Source organism: Scyliorhinus canicula, chromosome 23 (assembly GCF_902713615.1).
Source record: "Scyliorhinus canicula chromosome 23, sScyCan1.1, whole genome shotgun sequence".
In the NCBI taxonomy this organism is placed as follows: Eukaryota; Metazoa; Chordata; class Chondrichthyes; order Carcharhiniformes; family Scyliorhinidae; genus Scyliorhinus; species Scyliorhinus canicula.
This window is the reverse complement of record NC_052168.1, coordinates 7,807,727-7,825,698: the sequence shown is the minus strand read 5'-3', so window position 1 is coordinate 7,825,698 and position 17,972 is coordinate 7,807,727. Positions and strand designations below refer to the sequence as shown.

The following is a 17,972-nucleotide window of genomic DNA, read 5'->3' as shown; positions in this document are numbered from 1 at the left end:
TGTGTCCCTGTTACCCCATGTCATTGTCACTCTGTCCCCCAGTTACCCCATGTCATTGTCACTCTGTGTCTCTGTTACCCCATGTCACTGTCACTCTGTGTCCCTGTTACCCCATGTCATTGTCACTCTGTCCCCCAGTTACCCCATGTCATTGTCACTCTGTGTCTCTGTTACCACATGTCATTGTCACTCTGTGTCCCTGTTGCCCCATGTCATTGTCACTCTGTGTCTCTGTTACCCCATGTCATTGTCACTCTGTCCCCCAGTTACCCCATGTCATTGTCACTCTGTCCCCCAGTTACCCCATGTCATTGTCACTCTGTGTCTCTGTTACCCCATGTCATTGTCACTCTGTGTCTCTGTTACCACATGTCATTGTCACTCTGTGTCTCTGTTGCCCCATGTCATTGTCACTCTGTGTCTCTGTTACCCCATGTCATTGTCACTCTGTGTCTCTGTTACCCCATGTCATTGTCACTCTGTGTCCCTGTTACCCCATGTCATTGTCACTCTGTGTCTCTGTTACCCCATGTCATTGTCACTCTGTGTCTCTGTTACCCCATGTCATTGTCCCTCTGTGTCTCTGTTACCCCATGTCATTGTCACTCTGTGTCTCTGTTACCCCACGTCATTGTCACTCTGTGTCCCTGTTACCCCATGTCACTGTCACTCTGCCCCCCTGTTATCCCATGTCATTGTCACTCTGTGTCTCTGTTACCCCATGTCACTGTCACTCTGCCCCCCTGTTACCCCATGTCATTGTCACTCTGTCCCCCAGTTACCCCATGTCATTGTCACTCTGTCCCCCTGTTACCCCATGTCATTGTCACTCTGTGTCTCTGTTACCCCATGTCATTGTCACTCTGTGTCTCTGTTACCCCATGTCATTGTCACTCTGTGTCTCTGTTACCCCATGTCATTGTCACTCTGTGTCTCTGTTACCCCATGTCATTGTCACTCTGTGTCTCTGTTACCCCATGTCACTGTCACTCTGTGTCTCTGTTACCCCATGTCATTGTCACTCTGTGTCTCTGTTACCCCATGTCACTGTCACTCTGTGTCTCTGTTACCCCATGTCATTGTCACTCTGTCCCCCTGTTACCCCATGTCATTGTCACTCTGTGTCTCTGTTACCCCATGTCATTGTCACTCTGTGTCTCTGTTACCCCATGTCATTGTCACTCTGTGTCTCTGTTACCCCATGTCATTGTCACTCTGTCCCCCTGTTACCCCATGTCAATGTCACTCTGTCCCCCTGTTACCCCATGTCATTGTCACTCTGTGTCTCTGTTACCCCACGTCATTGTCACTCTGTCCCCCTCTTACCCCATGTCATTGTCACTCTGTGTCTCTGTTACCCCATGTCATTGTCACTGTGTCTCTGTTACCCCATGCACAGTATAATAGAATCTCTGCAGTGCAGAAAGAGGCTCTTCGGCCCATCGAGTCTGCACCGAAACTCCGAAAGATCACCCTAGCTAGGCCCACATTTCTGCCCGAACCCTGGAACCCCAGCTCAACGTTGGACACTAAGGGACAATTTAGTGTGGCCATTCCAGCTAACCTGCACGGCTTTGGACTGTGGGAGTGAACCAGAGCACCCGGAGGAAACCCACACAGACAGGGAGAACTTGCAAACTCCACACAGACAGTCACCCGAGATCGGAATTGAACCCGGACCCTTGGCGCTGGCATATTGTGCCCTGTTACCCCATGCCAGTGTCACTCCGCGTCTCTCTCACACAGAAACATGGTGGATATTTACGTCAAATTCTAGTTTGATGTTGTTTGTTAGGGTGTCGTTAGGGATTATAATGCACCAAGTTCGTTTTCTCGAAAATGCCTCCATCTGCTCCCCACCAAATAGTTGGAATCAATGCCCTCCCCTGTGGCCAGTTTGGTGGCATTCAATTAATCGGCCAGGGAGGGTGGGGGGGGGGGGGGGGGGCGCAAATCGGGATCCCATCACCTTCCAGTCCCTTCCTGATGAAGCTTGTGGCCAGAAGGTCCATGAACTGCCTTTCAGGGTCTTAAGTGGGTAACTAGTGGCCACAGAATGGGTGCATCCTGCCACCTGTGGTGTTGACCCAGGAGCTGGCCATACCATTGCTATTGGGATCTCCGAGTGGGATTGTTTGTGGGCTCCCCGGGGAGGGGGGGTTTCAGGGGCATCCGTTCAAGGTACTCAAAGACTGATTGAGGGACCCAACGTTGGGTAGTGAGGGAGTGGGGGCTTGGCCTCTGAGGGCTGGAAACCTCTACCAAGAAACACACCCCGTGGCACCCTCCCGCCATCACCCGTCCAGGGCCTGGATTCAGCGGCTTTCCTAGGTTTTGAGAGTGTCATACCGACAGTGGCCACCATTCCCTGGTGGCGCTGCCATTCAGTAGAGTCGCCAGCCTTTGGGTGGCCAACAGATCTCAATGGATGGGGCTTGGTCCTGGGAAAAGGCTACTTGCTGCTGTCCAGCTAAGTGCCTGAGTGGCATAGTCAGCATTCCCTAAAAGGGGCGACGAGGATTTTACGCCGGCTTTTGAGTTCCATTAGATACTGCCAGTGAGTAACGTTGAAGAGGCATAAAGCCGATTATTACACCGCCAGATAAGAATGGGGTGTAGGGCGGCTCGGCGGCGCAGCAGTTAGTGCTGCTGCTTCATGGCGCCGAGGACCCGGGTTCGATCCCGGCCCCACGTCACCGTCTGTGTGGCGTTTACACATTCTCCCAATGAAGTGTTGGCTAGTGTAGACTTGAGAGATGAACAGACACTTTCAACACTGATGAAGGTTCAACTCAATTTTATTAACTACTTCTAACTAACTAACACACGACGACTGTGGGTCTAAATGATGCTAACTTAAACTAGAGACCTAAGGCTTGTCCGAACCCGTTGAATCTCTCAGCACGTGGTGTGAGTCTGTGCTGGGCTGGATGAGTTCTTGTTACACTCAGAGGCAGCAGCCAGAATGAGCGGGAACCGTGGTGCCCTCTGCCTTTATAGTGTGTGTATTCTAACTGGTGATTGGCTGCGGTGTTTGTACATGTTGATTGGTCCCTGTGTGTGTCCATCAGTGTGTGTCTGCACCATGATATATTGGTATATATTATGACACCCAATATCTGCATGGGTCTCACCCCCACAACCCAAGGATGTGCAGGGTAGGTGGATTGGCCACGCTAAATTGCCCCTTAATTGGAAAAAAAAAGAATTGGGTGCTTTAAATTTAAAAAAACAAATCTGGTGACTCGAGTGTGAAATCTCGGCTGACATTGAGCAGACGTGTAGATCATTATATTCAGGCTAAAAACTGGTGGTCAGATCTATTTACAGTTAGGATAATTAGACAGAAGTAGAAAAACCTTAAAATACTAATACTGCAAATATTCACAAAATAATGAGGATAAAATCATACCGCAAGCCGACAGAATATCTGTAGGGGCTGGTTTAGCACAGGGGCTAAAGAGCTGGCTTTGAAAGCAGCCCAAGGCAGGCAGGCCAGCAGCACGGTTCAATTCCCGTACCAGCCTCCCCGAACAGGCGCCGGAATGTGGCGACTAGGGGCTTTTCACAGTAACTTCATATGAAGCCTACTCGTGACAATAAGCCATTTTCATTTCATCTTTAAAACATATTCCTTGGCCTGTTTGATAATCATAATACTTACATCTGGCCGACATCCTAGGACGTTCTGAGTTAATAGCTACATGTGGATAATGTGATATTTGCAGATTCAACTACAAATTAAGATGGATCAAATATTGTGATAAATAATTCAATCCTTCCCCAATTTGTTCAGTCTGAAAAACGGTTGCAATCCCCAAGGAATAAAAATATTATGCAAAACACTTGCACAGTACTCCAGCGAATAAGTTAACACTCATTTTCAGTCAAGTTTCTACCAAGCCTTGAACAGTGCACACTTGAACTGTGTGCACACTGATAGCTTAATCTATTTAATTACCAGATCTGTTAATTAATTAATTAATTCATCGGGTCAGCTTTCCTATAAATAGCTTGATTCCATTTTCCACTTCGAAATACAGTTTTAAAAAAACCCTTCCATCGTTGCTCTAATGGTTCTGCACCGCACACTGACAAGTCTTGTAACAAAATCAAAATGCTTCGGTGTCAATGTAAATTGAAAGTTTCTGCATTTGTCATGATTACGAAGCTGGGCCTTGCTGGCATTAATCTCTGCTGTGAAGCAGGCAATGCAACATGATGACAGTTTAATCAGCTCGTTCATCGAAATGAAGCTCGCATGCCGTTCTCGAATAACGGGACGTGACTCATTTTCTAGAATGTTCCGCAGTCTGCGGGAATGATGCGATGCTGGGGTTAGCCAGGTTCAGTATGATGTCTTCCTGGGCGATTACTCGCGAACAAGTTTGATTGTCCGCCTGCATGTCACTGGTCAGGGGTTCTGTGGGTCCTCTGTGGGTCCTCTCTAACCAACCCCCTCCCCCCTCCTCCACCCCCTTCATGCCCTCCATTAGTACCTCCATCAGGCCCCTCTTCACGGACCCCCCCCCAATTCCGTCCGCCGTCCGCCCGCCCCCCCCCCCTTCCCCAACCCCTATAGGGGCTGGTTTAGCACTGGGCTAAATCGCTGGCTTTGAAAGTAGACCAAGGCAGGCCAGCAGCGCGGGTCAATTCCCGCACCAGCCTCCCCGAACAGGCGCCGGAATGTGGCGACTAGGGGCTTTTCACAGTACCTTCATTTGAAGCCTACTTGTGACAATAAGCGATTTTCATTTCATTTTTCATTTCATTCTGACATCTGTGAATGAATTGGCTGCGTGCAAAAACATTGAGCAAAAAAAGTTAAGCCGCTACAGTCCCAGATGACCACAGTCCGCTTTCCCCTTTGAGGGAGGAGAGCTGACTGGCGCTGGTTTAACCTGAGGGTCACCACACCTCAGGCGAGGGGCAAGGTTGAGAAGGTTATTCATGAATAAGCTCAGCCGGTACAGGGATTGAACCCACGTTGTTGGCCTCGCTCCGCATCACAAACCAGCCATACAGCCCAGTGAGCTACAGAAACGTGAAGACCGACCGTCATTCTGCAGACACAAGGGCCGCGATTCTCCGCCCCCCACGCCGGGTGGGAGAATCGTGGGAACTCACGACACGCCGTCCTGACACCCCACACGATTCTCCCACCCCCCGCTCGGATGAATCGCCGCTAGCCGTTTTTCACGGCGACCGCCGATTCACCGGCCCGAACGGGCCGAACGGCCTGACGTTCCCGACCGGTTCACGACGGCGGCAACCACACCTGGGTCGGAATTCTCCGCTCCCGCGCGGCATCGGGAAGGCCGTCGTGAACTCGGCCGAGTTTCACGACGGCCTCGGAGGCCGCTCCTTGCACCCTAGTCACCCCCCCCCCCCCCCAGGGGGCTAGGATCGGCGCTCCATAAATCTCGGCAGCTGGGCCTTGACGCGAGCGGTGCTCCGTAAATCTCGGCGCGCCGAGAATGACGCGACGGCGGCGCCTAAGTGACGTCAGCCGCACATGCGCAGGGTGGCCGGCTCCAACCCGCGGCTGACGTCACCGATCGTGGGCCAGACCCCTTTCGAGCGCCCCCTCGGTGCTCAATCCTCCCCCCCCCCCCACAGGCTGCCCCCGCAGCGTTCGTGCGATGTTCACGCCGGCAGCGACCAGGTGTGGTTGGCGCCGACGTGAACACGTTGTATTGGGCAGGCCACTCGGCCCATCAGGGCCGGAGAATCGCCGCTCGCCTGTTACAAACGGCGAGCGGCAATTCTCCGAGCGGTCTGCCGTAAATCTCGGCGCGCCGTTTTGTTGGGGGGGGGTGGGAGAATCGCGTGCGGGTGCCGGGGCGGCGTGGCGGGACTCACCCGGCGTCCCAGCGATTCTCCCACCCGGTGTGGGGGGTGGGGGGGGGGGGGGGGGAGAATTGCGCCCAAGGTGCTGAATGTCTGATACCGAACTAACTCATTAAACTGCAAACTAAAATCGAGTAAGAATGCAGTTGATGCGCCAAATTGTAGTTTCCGCCAATGCCTCAAGTTGGAGTTCATTAAAAGTGGAATCAAAGTTTCTCCCGTACGTCAAGTTGCACAGTCATTGCTGATAAACAACCTTTGGCCTTGTGGCAGCAATTGTGAAATTGGAAAAATGATTTGGGCTGGATGAACCAGAATTGAAAGTGCGCACCAACTGGCACCAGCCACAAAACAGAGCACTGCCCACAACAAAACATCAAAGTTGAATTCAGGGATGGTTAAGCTGTGTTGAAATCATCGCCCTGCCTCCGTCTTTCACTTCTTCTTACTTCCAAACTCTTCCACACCTTTGACCATTTCCCCTTCTCCCAACCCCCCCCACCACCCCCCGTTCCGGCTGTTGAAACGCCCGTTCCGTGCCATTGTTACTTCTCCATTTGACTATTCCAAGTCAGCCCAGGCTGCCCTCCCTCAGTCCGCCCATCGTAACTTGGAGACCATTCAGAGCTTTGCCCGCGCCTGTGCCCTCGTTCGCCCCGAGTACACCTCGATTTTAAATTCTCGCCCGTGTTTACGAACCCCTCCGCGGCCTCACCCCCTCCATCCCTCCGTGATCTCCTGCGGCCCACAATTCTCCGAGGCCCTCTGCGTTCCTCCCATTCTGCCTTCTGGATTGTCCCTGATTGTAATCGCTCCACCACTGGCAGACTGGAAACTAAGTCCGGAGTTCTCTAAACCTCTCCGCCTCTCCATCGCTGTGTACCCACCCCACCCCCCGGGACTAGATTGCAAAAGAAGGTGTGCCAAGATTTTTTGAAGAATAAAGGGATTAAGGGTTATGGTGTTCGGGCCGGAAAGTGGAGCTGAGTCCATAAAAGATCAGCCATGATCGCATTGAATGGCGGAGCAGGCTCGAGGGGCCAGTTGGCCGACTCCTGCTCCAAGTTCTTACGTTCTTATGTTGCGATCAAACAGGTTGGGTAGCAACCTGTAAATGCTTCCAATACTATCCAATGGTGCCTCTGCCATCACTTAGCTCCAGACTACAACTCAGACTGCCTTGAGTGAACCATAACACACTATCCGAGGTGCTATATAAATGCAAGCCTTTTTTTTTTAAAGCCTCTCTCATTTCTCCATTTTTCTTTTTGATATTCCCAATATCTCGCGCTGGATTCTCCGCAGCCCGACGCCGGAATCACGGCTGGCGCCGGGGCGGAGAATCCCATTTGACGCCGTAATCGGGCCCGCCGCCAGTTCGAAAATCGGTGTCACCGCGGAGTACGCCGGGCCGCCGAGGGGCCGTTGCCAGAGGCCCGCTCGGCAATGCTCCGCTCCCGACCGGCCGAGTTCCCGACGGCGTGGAACTAACCACGTATTGCCGGTTGGGATGCTCGGGTGGCGGCTGCGGGCTCGGAGAGAAGCCTCTGATATGGTTCGAGAGGATTGAGGTCGGTTGTGTCGTGAATCTGGGCATGGTGTGGGTATCGTTGGTTCTCTGTGCGGTGATATGCATCACTGGAAATACACAAGGGGTTAATGTAAATACACTACAACTAAGTAAACACTAGAGGGAGCACCAGAGACATCATGACATGCAGACATACAACCAATAGGTCAGTAAGATAGGACACGACCAATGGGCAGTCAAGACACACCCAGAGGTGACACTACCATAAGGGGGCAACCCATATAAAAGGACAGGACACACATGCTCTGTCTCTTTCCACAGGTGACACTCAGAGAGACAGGGGCAGATCAGGAAGCATCACACCCACCACGTGGCTTAGAGCAGACTGGTTAGTTAGATTGAGTTACTATGGTAAGATTAGCAGGAGAGTCGAACTCAAGTCGGAGAATTGTTAACTGTTCAATAAATGTGTTAAAGCTATCTCCAAGTCTGAACCTTCCTTTGTCAGAGCATACATCAAGGGAGCAGCTTATGCGACATGAAGAAGCAGAACACAACACTCTGGCTCCTGTATGCAAGAATGCCAGGCCATGACTCGTACTGTGCTCGGTATCCTCTTGCTCCCCTTATGTTGGGGGGTTCCCATCTTTAACCGGGATGTCCTGGGAGTCTGAGTGAGGTTTTGAATGAGCAGCTTTTGTCTTGTGGTTGGGGGGGGGGGGGGGGGGGGGGGTGCGTGTGGCAGGGCATCAAGTCCTTATGGCTGGATCCTGGTCCCTGTTATACTGAAATCCTCAGCTCTTGGTGGAAAATGAAAATCGTTTATTGTCACAAGTAGGCTTGAAATGAAGTTAATGTGAAAGACCCCCTAGTCGCCACATTCCGGCGCCTGTTCGGGGAGGCTGCTACGGGAATCGAACCCGCGCTGCTGACCTTGGCCCGCTTTACAAGCCAGCGATTTTAGCCCACTGTGCTAAACCAGCCCCTCTTTTATTCCTGTTATTGTCAGGTTTGGTGGGAGACGTCAGCCGCAATGATTATATCCTGAACCAACAGGGGGCATACGGTGGCCCAGTGGTTAGCACTGCTGCCTCGCGGCGCCGGGGACCCGGGTTCAATCCCGGCTCTGGGTCACTGGAATTTGCACATTCTCCCCGTGTCCGCGTGGGCCTCCCCCCCCACAACCCAAAGATGCGCAGGGTCGGTGGATAGGCGGCGCTAAATTGCCCCTTAATTGGGAAAAGTTTGACTAAATAAATAAATAAAATAATCTGAACCATGAATATTTGCCGGCCTTTTCTATATAAATGTGCGGAATGATGATCGCTCTGTATTGTGCCGGAATTTGGGAATTTCTTGCCTGGCTATCTGTAAAATATCCTCTCGTGGACCCTTTCTGTAGTTTTTGTCTTTGTTATTTCGGGATTAAAGAATCATTGACTGGTTCCTGTAAGGGTCTTGCATCCGACATAGGGACGCCACAGTGTGCTATTGGTACGACTGGAGCTGGGGGGCAAAGGGGGGGGGGGAATGTGTTCTGCTGCGCGTTCGAACATAGCGCTAAGATCTAATCCGCGATTCTCCAGTTTATCCGTTGGTGCATGCCGAGGTACCAAGTTCAGTGATTCAGCTCAACCAACTGAAAATGAAAATTGCTTATTGTCACGAGTAGGCTTCAAATGAAGTTACTGTGAAAAGCCCCTAGTCACCACATTCCGGCGCCTGTTCGGGGAGGCCGGTGCGGGAATTGAACCGTGCTGCTGGCCTGCCTTCAAAACCAGCTCTTTAGCCCAGTGTGCTGAACCAGCCCCTTGTGTTGTTGCCCTCCTATCCTGCCCTGTATTCATGTGCGTTGAGGCATTTAAACTGTGCGGTACCACTCCTGAGGATTTATTGCTGTGGTGAATGTGATTCACACCGGATTATAATCTGTATATACTTGTGTCTATATTGTAAGTGCAGTTGAACTACCTGACCTCCAGGGGAGTAGCTCTGGGAATGCTCGAGAGTTGTACGGGACTTCCACCTTGGCTCCGCCCAGGACTCCTCCCCTGGGAGCTGCTGTATAAAGATCAGTGCCACAGGGTCAGCCGGCCAGTTCACCGAAAGTTCAACGGCTAACAGGCTGGCTCTGTTGTAATTGTATTAAAACCGCTATTCTAATCCTACAAGCACGTGTCAATAGAATTGTTGGTTTCAACAATTGCGTAATTTGTTAAAATGAAAGAAACTTTAATTAACAAAATATAAAATAGAACGACTGGGAGTCGAAGGGCAAAGGGAGGGGGAGATTTTGCAGATTGGAGTTGGGCGACATAGAGTTATGGTTTGGACAAGGTGGAGACTCCACAGGGAGAGAGAGACACACACACAGAGGGAGATGGTTCTGATGCTATCAATAGACTCGTTAGACACCTCCCACCAGTCCCAAAAGACGTGCTGTTAGGTGGATTGGACATTCTGAATTCTCCCTCTGTGCATCCGAACAGGTGCCGGAATGTGGCGACTAGGAGCTTTCACAGTAACTTCATTGCAGTGTTAATGCAAGCCTACTTGTGACAATAATAAAGATTATTATTATTATTATGAACTCACAATCTTCCTGATGAACACCATATTGATTCTAATTCATCCATTCCACCGCCAATTTTGACGATACTCCCCTTTTTGCCCGCTCTGCCATCGCTTCTGCAGTTTGACAGCATTGCAGGCGTTTTTCTTATAAACAGCTTGTGAATCTATCGCATCTTCCTCACTCTATCAATACATATTGAATGGTTCAACCATATAAAATCTCGACAGTTCCCACCATAAGTTAGATCCAGATATAATCTGCCTGAACACAGCCATACTAAGCGCAGGTTAACCATAATTTAAAGCTCTTTGACAATCAATAATAGAGTAAAGCTCCCTCCATACTGTCCTCATCAAACACTCCCAGGACAGGTACCGCACAGGGTTAGATACAGAGTAAAGCTCCCTCTACACTGTCCCCATCAAACACTCCCAGGGCTGTACAGCACGGGGTTAGATACAGAGTAAAGCTCCCTCTACACTGTCCCCATCAAACACTCCCAGGACAGGTACAGCACAGGGTTAGATACAGAGTAAAGCTCCCTCTACACTGTCTCCATCAAACACTCCCAGGACAGGTACAGCACAGGGTTAGATACAGAGTAAAGCTCCCTCTACACTGTCCCCATCAAACACTCCCAGGGCTGTACAGCACGGGGTTAGATACAGAGTAAAGCTCCCTCTACACTGTCCCCATCAAACACTCCCAGGACAGGTACAGCATGGGGTTAGATACAGAGTAAAGCTCCCTCTGCACTGTCCCCATCAAACACTCCAAGGCCACTTCTCCCTATATCCGGGTGTTTTCCCACCAACAATTTCTGAATATGATCACATTAGACCCATCACATTAAGGTCAAGAAATCCCAGAATAAACCAATGGTCGGTGGGTGTGTCTGTGTGTGAGGGAAGAAATGGAAAGGTGAGCGAGAGGCTGTTATTGGACTTCACATTCTTGTCTTTCCAATTGAATAAACCCTGTCCTTATTTTCCTTCAGAATTTTGCCAATCAACATATCAACGATGAGTTACGGGTCCAAAGATCTACCAGCAGGAATTCTCCAGCATGGGTAGGTGACTGGATCTTTTCCTTAGTGCAGCATCTGGTGTGTTAGTCATCAAGCCCCTTCCCGATGTACGAGAGAGGTGAAGAAAGAGTTTGTGACTGAGCATCAGAGTGTGTATTCAACCAAGGGCCGCCTGTCGTTTGCTGTGTGTGCGTTGATGTGGAATTGGGCAGATTTTGACGGTATATATGTGTTAGTGTGTGTGTGTGTGTGTAGGTGTGTGTATGTATGGGTGTATGTCGGGGTGTGTTTTTGTAGGTTTGTTTGTGTGTGTGGGGAGAGGCCTGTGTGTATCGGTATATTTGTGTGTTTGTGTGTAGGGGTGCTTGTTGGCATGTTTGTGCATGTAGAGCCATGTGTGTGGGCTGGTGTATGTGCAGGAGCCGTGTATGTAGGTGTGTGTTTGGTGACTGTGTGTAGCTGTGCAGATGTGAGTGTGTGTCGGTGTCAGTGTGTAAGTGTGTAGGTGTGAGTGTGTAAGTGTGTAGGTGTGAGTGTATAGGTGTGAGTGTGTAGTTGTGAGTGTGTAGGTGTGAGTGTGTAGGTATGAGTGTGTGCAGATGTGAGTGTGTAGGTGTGTGTATGTAGGTGTGAGTGTGTAAGTGTGTAGGTGGGAGTGTGTAGTTTTGACTGTGTGTAGATGTGAGTGTGTATGTGTGTAGGTGTGAGTGTGCGCGAGTGAGTGTGTAGATGTGAGTGTGTAGTTATGAGGGTGCGTAAATGTGTGTAGGTGTGAGTGAGTGTCGATGTGAGTGTGTGTGAGTGTATAGGTGTGAGTGTGTGTCGATGTGAGTGCGTAGGTGTAAGTGTGTGTAGATGTGAGTGTGTGCATGTGTGAGTTATGTGTAGGTGTGAGTGTGCAGGAGCGAGTGTGTAGGTATGAGTGTGTGTAGGTGTGAGTGTGTGTATGTGTGTGTGTTAGTAGGTGTGAGTGAGTAGGTATGAATGTACAGGTGCGAGCACGTGTAGGTGTGTGTGTGTAGGTGTGAGTGTGCTAGTGTGTCGGTGTGAGTGTGCAGGTGTGAGTGTGTAGGTATGAGTGTGTGCAGATATGAGTGAGTAGGTATGAGTGTGTGTAGGTGTGAATGTGTGTAGGTGTGAGTGCGTAGGTATGAGTATGTGAGTGTGTCAGTGTGTGTGTAGATGTGAGTGTGTGTAGGTGTGCGTGTGTAGGTATGAGTATTTGAGTGAGTAGATGTGAGTGTGTGTAGGTGTGAGTGTGTGTAGATGTGAGTGTGTATGTATGAGTGTGTAGGTGTGAGTGTGTGTAGGTGTGAGTGTGTAAGTGTGAGTGTGTGGGTTTGGGTGTGTGAGCGTGTAGGTATGAATATGTGAGTATGTCGGTGTGAGTGTGTGTAGGTGTGAGTTAAGGTATGAGTATGTGAGTGTGTAGATGTGAGTGTGTGTAGGTGTGAGTGTGTGTAGATGTGAGTGTGTACGTATGAGTATGTGAGTGTTTAGATGTGAGTGTGTGTAGGTGTGAGTGTGTAGGTGTGAGTGTGTGTGTCAGTGTGTCAGTGTGAATGTGCAGGTGTGAGTGTGTGTAGGTGTGAGTGTGTGTAGGTGTAAGTGTGTGTAGGTGTGAGTGTGTACGTATGAGTGTGTGTGTGTGTAGGTGTAGGTGAGTGTATAGGTGTGAGTGTCTGTGAGTGTGTGGAGGTGTGATTGTGTGGGTGTGAATGTGTGTAGGTGTGAGTGTGTAGGTGTAAGTGTGTGCAGGTGTGAGTGTGTATGTATGAGTGTGTGTGTAGATATGAGTGTGTAGGTGTGAGTGTGTGTAGGTGTGAGTGTGTGTAGGTGTGAGTGTGTATGTATGATGTGTGTGTGTAGGTGTGAGTGTGTAGGTGAGTGTGTGAGTGTGTAGGTGTGAGTGTGTACGCGTGAGTGTGTACGTATGAGTGTGTGGGTGTGAGTGTGTACGTGTGAGTGTGTACGTGTGAGTGTGTGAGTGTGTGTGTGTAGGTGTGAGTGTGTAGGTGTGAGTGTGTACGTATGAGTGTGTAGGTGTGAGTGTGTGTGTGTAGGTGTGAGTGTGTAGGTGTGAATGTGTACGTATGAGTGTGTGAGTGTGTAGGTGTGAGTGTGTGTAGGTGTGAGTGTGTATGTATGATGTGTGTGTGTAGGTGTGAGTGTGTAGGTGAGTGTGTGAGTGTGTAGGTGTGAGTGTGTACGTGTGAGTGTGTACGTGTGAGTGTGTGAGTGTGTGTGTAGGTGTGAGTGTGTAGGTGTGAGTGTGTGTGTGTAGGTGTGAGTGTGTAGGTGTGAATGTGTATGTATGAGTGTGTACGTATGAGTGTGTGAGTGTGTAGGTGTGAGTGTGTGTGTGTAGGTGTGAGTGTGTAGGTGTGAGTGTGTAGGTGTGAGTGTGTACGTATGAGTGTGTAGGTGTGTGTGTGTAGGTGTGTGTGTAGGTGTGAGTGTGTAGGTGTGAGTGTGTAGGTGTGAGTGTGTAGGTGTGAGTGTGTGTGTAGGTGTGAGTGTGTAGGTGTGAGTGTGTAGGTGTGAGTGTGTACGTATGAGTGTGTAGGTGTGAGTGTGTAGGTGTGAGTGTGTAGGTGTGAGTGTGTACGTATGAGTGTGTAGGTGTGAGTGTGTAGGTGTGAGTGTGTAGGTGTGAGTGTGTACGTATGAGTGTGTAGGTGTGAGTGTGTAGGTGTGAGTGTGTACGTATGAGTGTGTAGGTGTGTGTGTGTAGGTGTGTGTGTAGGTGTGAGTGTGTAGGTGTGAGTGTGTAGGTGTGAGTGTGTACGTATGAGTGTGTAGGTGTGAGTGTGTAGGTGTGAGTGTGTACGTATGAGTGTGTAGGTGTGAGTGTGTAGGTGTGAGTGTGTAGGTGTGAGTGTGTACGTATGAGTGTGTAGGTGTGAGTGTGTAGGTGTGAGTGTGTAGGTGTGAGTGTGTACGTATGAGTGTGTAGGTGTGAGTGTGTGTGTGTAGGTGTGAGTGTGTAGGTGTGAATGTGTACGTATGAGTGTGTGAGTGTGTAGGTGTGAGTGTGTGTAGGTGTGAGTGTGTATGTATGATGTGTGTGTGTAGGTGTGAGTGTGTAGGTGAGTGTGTGAGTGTGTAGGTGTGAGTGTGTAGGTGTGAGTGTGTACGTATGAGTGTGTAGGTGTGAGTGTGTAGGTGTGAGTGTGTAGGTGTGAGTGTGTACGTATGAGTGTGTACGTGTGAGTGTGTAGGTGTGTGTGTAGGTGTGAGTGTGTAGGTGTGAGTGTGTAGGTGTGAGTGTGTAGGTGTGAGTGTGTAGGTGTGAGTGTGTGTAGTTATGTGTATCTCCGTGAATTGAAGGTGGTTAATCAATGAGAACATTGTGGCTTTGCCTAGATGATCAAATAGAGTAAAATAGTTTCTGAAATGTCTATTTCTGCCTGAGCTGAAAGTTATATTTTTGGGGTCTGTTTAACGGGTCACTTTAGGACATTTCCTGCAGCCTGTAATTCAGATGGTCCCATAGCTGGACCCCCAGCTCCTGGTACAGAATCTCACAGCACGGAAAGAGACCATTCGGCCCATTGTGTCTGCTAGCTCTCTGAAGCAGCTATCCAATCAGTCTCCCTCCTCCCTGCTCTGCCCCCTATATTCCACTTTAAGCAAATATCCAATTCCCTTTTGAAAGTTCCCGTTGCATCTCCCCCTGCCTCCCAGATCAGAGCGACTCGCTGTGCACACCAAACATTCTCCTCTCTCCGTCCTCCACTGCCTCTTTCGCTAATTATCTTAAATCAGCTCACGGAAGCTCTCTGATTTACTCCATCGAAACGCCTCGTGAATTTGAACTGCTGTTAAATCTCCTCACGGCCTTCCCTCGTCGAAGGAGAACAATCCCAACCCCTCCATCTGCCCCATGCGCCCACCACTGGGATCATTCAAGCTCCACCTCCACCGCCGCCATTCATCTAACCATTTGCGGGATCATTCTATGCACAATGTCCCCGTCAAATTTACAGCTCTCTCCAAGAGCACCTTCCAAGCCTGGGACCCCCTCCCACTCTGAAGGGCAAGAGGGCAACAGACACAGGGGGAACACCACCACCTGGAGGTTCCCCTCCAAGGCACTCACTGTCCCGACTGGGAAATATGTCGGTCGTTCCTTCACTGTCGAAATAGAACATAGAACAGTACAGCACAGAACAGGCCCTTCAGCCCTCGATGCTGTGCCGAGCATTGTCCGAAATCAAGATCAAGCTATCCCACTCACTGTCATTCTGGTGTGCTCCACGTGCCTATCCAATAACCGCTTGAAATTTCCTAAAGTGTCCGACTCCACTATCACAGCAGGCAGTCCATTCCACACCCTAACCACTCTCTGAGTAAAGAACCTACCTCGGACATCCCTCCAAATCTCCCACTCCGAATCTTATAGTTATGCCCCCTTGTAACAGCTACATCAACCCGAGGAAATAGTCTCTGAACGTCCACTCTATCCAACCCCCTCATCATCTTATAAACCTCTATTAAGTCACCTCTCATCCTCCTCCGCTCCAAAGAGAAAAGCCCTAGCTCCCTCAACCTTTCCTCATAAGGCCTATCCTGCAATCCAGGCAGCATCCTGGTAAATCTCCTTTGCACCCTTTCCAATGCGTCCACATCCTTCCTATAGTGAGGTGACCAGAACTGCACACAATACTCCAAATGTGGTCTCACCAGGGTCCTGTACAGTTGCAGCATAACCCCGCGGCTCTTAAACTCAAGCCCCCGGTTCATAAACGCTAACACACTATAGGCCTTCTTCATGGCTCTATCCACTTGAGTGGCAACCTTCAGAGTTCTGTGGACATGAACCCCAAGATCTCTCTGTTCCTCTACATTCCTCAGAACCCTGCCGTTGACCCTGTAATCCGCATTCAAATTTGTCCTCCCAAAATGAAGTGCTGGAACCCCCTCCCTAACAGCACTGTGGGTGCGCCTACACCACAGGGACTCCAGCGGCTGAACACCGCCTTCTCAGAATGAACAATAAATGATGGCCTTGCGATGTCCACACCCTGAGCATTAAATTGAGATAAAAGGCACTGCGCCGTGAGGCGATTCGTGGAGAATGAAGTCCTTCTAGATGTTTCTGACAAAACGTGATAACAAGTCGTGGGAGTGAGCCTTTCTGTCATTTGATTTGATATATTTTATTTGATTTGATTTGTTGTCGCACGTACAGTGAATAGTATTTTTCTGTGGCCGAGGGAACGTACACAGTACGTACATAGTAGACAAAAAGAATAACCGACAGAGTACATTGACAAATGGTACATTACCAATAGTGATTGGTTACAGTGCGGAACAAGGGGCCAAACAAAGCAAATACATGAGCAAGAGCAGCATAGGGTGTCGTGGATAGTGTCTTACAGGGAACAGATCAGTCCGAGGGGGAGTCGTTGAGGAGTTTGGTAGCTGTGGGGAAGAAGCTGTTCATGTCTGGATGTGCGGGTCTTCAGACTTCTGTACCTTCTGCCTGATGGAAGGGTCTGGAAGAAGGCAAAGCCTGGGTGGGAGGGGTCTCTGATAATGCTGTCTGCCTTCCTGAGGCAGCGGGAGGTGTAGACAGAATCAATGTGGGGGTGGCGGGCTTGTGTGATGCGTTGGGCTGAGTTCACCACACTCTGCAGTTTCTTGCGATCTTGGGCCGAGCAGTTGCCATACCAGGCTGTGATGCAGCTGGATAGGATGCTCTCTATCGCTTATCTGTAGAAGTTTGTGAAAGTCGATGCAGACGTGCTGAATTTTTTTAGCTTCCGTAGGAAGTAGAGACGTTGTTGGGCTTTCTTGACTGTTGCATCAATGTGAGTGGACCAGGACAGACTGCTGGTGATGGTGACACCCCCAGGAACTTAAAGCTATCTACCATCTCCCCTTCGGGGCATTTAAGTCGCTTGAGGTGTGTTTCTGCACAGCTCCACCACGCTGCAAACATTGCGTCAAAGAGATCAGTCAGGAACGACACGACCAAACACCCATCCCGCCTTCTTATTATTCCTGAGAACCTGTCAATCCACATAACCGGGCCTTATCCTCCACTCCCAACCGCTGCTGAATCAAATGCCTGAACTGTGCCGTCAGCTGTGTTTGGCATGCGGCCTGGTTTCAAGCCTGGAGGCACCTTGCAGGATGAAAACTGTTTCGATCTGAGTGGCCCATTGTCATTGTCAGATAACAGTCTGCGCACAATGGCGCAGATGTTTGCAAAGTTCTCCTCAATCCGCGCGCTGTGAAGCGCCGGCTTTAAATGGAGAAGGTGGAGGGGGGAGGGGGGGGGGGAGCGGGTTGGCACCTGTCTTGAGAATAAACATTAGGGTTGCCGATTCTTCTGAGGTCTGCAGCTACACAGCCCCCCCCCCCCCCCCCCCCCCCGCCGATCAGCACAGCCGTCCTCGCAGCCCACCCACCCTCTCGGTGCAGCCAATTGCATAACAAGGTTTTTTTTTTATTGGGACGTGGGCGTCGCTGGTTGGGCAAGGCCACCATTTGTTGCCCGTCCCTAATCACCCCGCCACCTGAGAGACTCTCTCGGCCTTCTCAGAGAGGGGGGCACTTAAGGGTCGAGCACATTTGCTGTGGGTCTGGAGTCACATGTCGGTCAGACCGGGTAAGGGCGGCGGATTTCCTTCCCTGAAGGGGGCGCCATTGTCCTGGAGCTGTCAATTTCACTGGCTGCGGTGTCGCAATTTAAACCCCCCCCCCCCCCAGACCATTAGTCAGGTCCCCATGTACTCAAGACCACTGATGTTCCGACTACATCACCTTCACTTCCATGGGAACAGGTGTATGCCATTCAGCCCCTCAAGGCCTGCACACCTTCCATTCAGTAGGATCGTGGCTGATGGGTTAACACTGTTGCTTCAGGGGCAGCACGGTGGCACAGTGGGTTAGCATTGCTGCCTCACGGCGCTGAGGACCCGGGTTCGAATCCCGGCCTCGGGTCGCTGTCCGTGTGGAGTTTGCACGTTCTTCCCGTG

The 17,972-nt window shown here is 50.4% G+C and overlaps 1 protein-coding gene across 2 annotated transcripts in view; it reads left to right on the top strand.

Moving 5' to 3' along the window:
- Window positions 1–17,972, top strand: part of LOC119956448 (epidermal growth factor receptor kinase substrate 8-like protein 1) — a 97,473-nt gene that overhangs the window by 14,597 nt on the left and 64,904 nt on the right. For both annotated transcript variants that reach the window (XM_038783698.1, XM_038783697.1), the window contains exon 2: window positions 10,954–11,025. In XM_038783698.1, coding sequence (XP_038639626.1) covers window positions 10,979–11,025 — 47 coding nt within the window. In that variant the 5' untranslated portion in view covers window positions 10,954–10,978. The remainder of the gene's footprint in view (window positions 1–10,953; window positions 11,026–17,972) is intronic.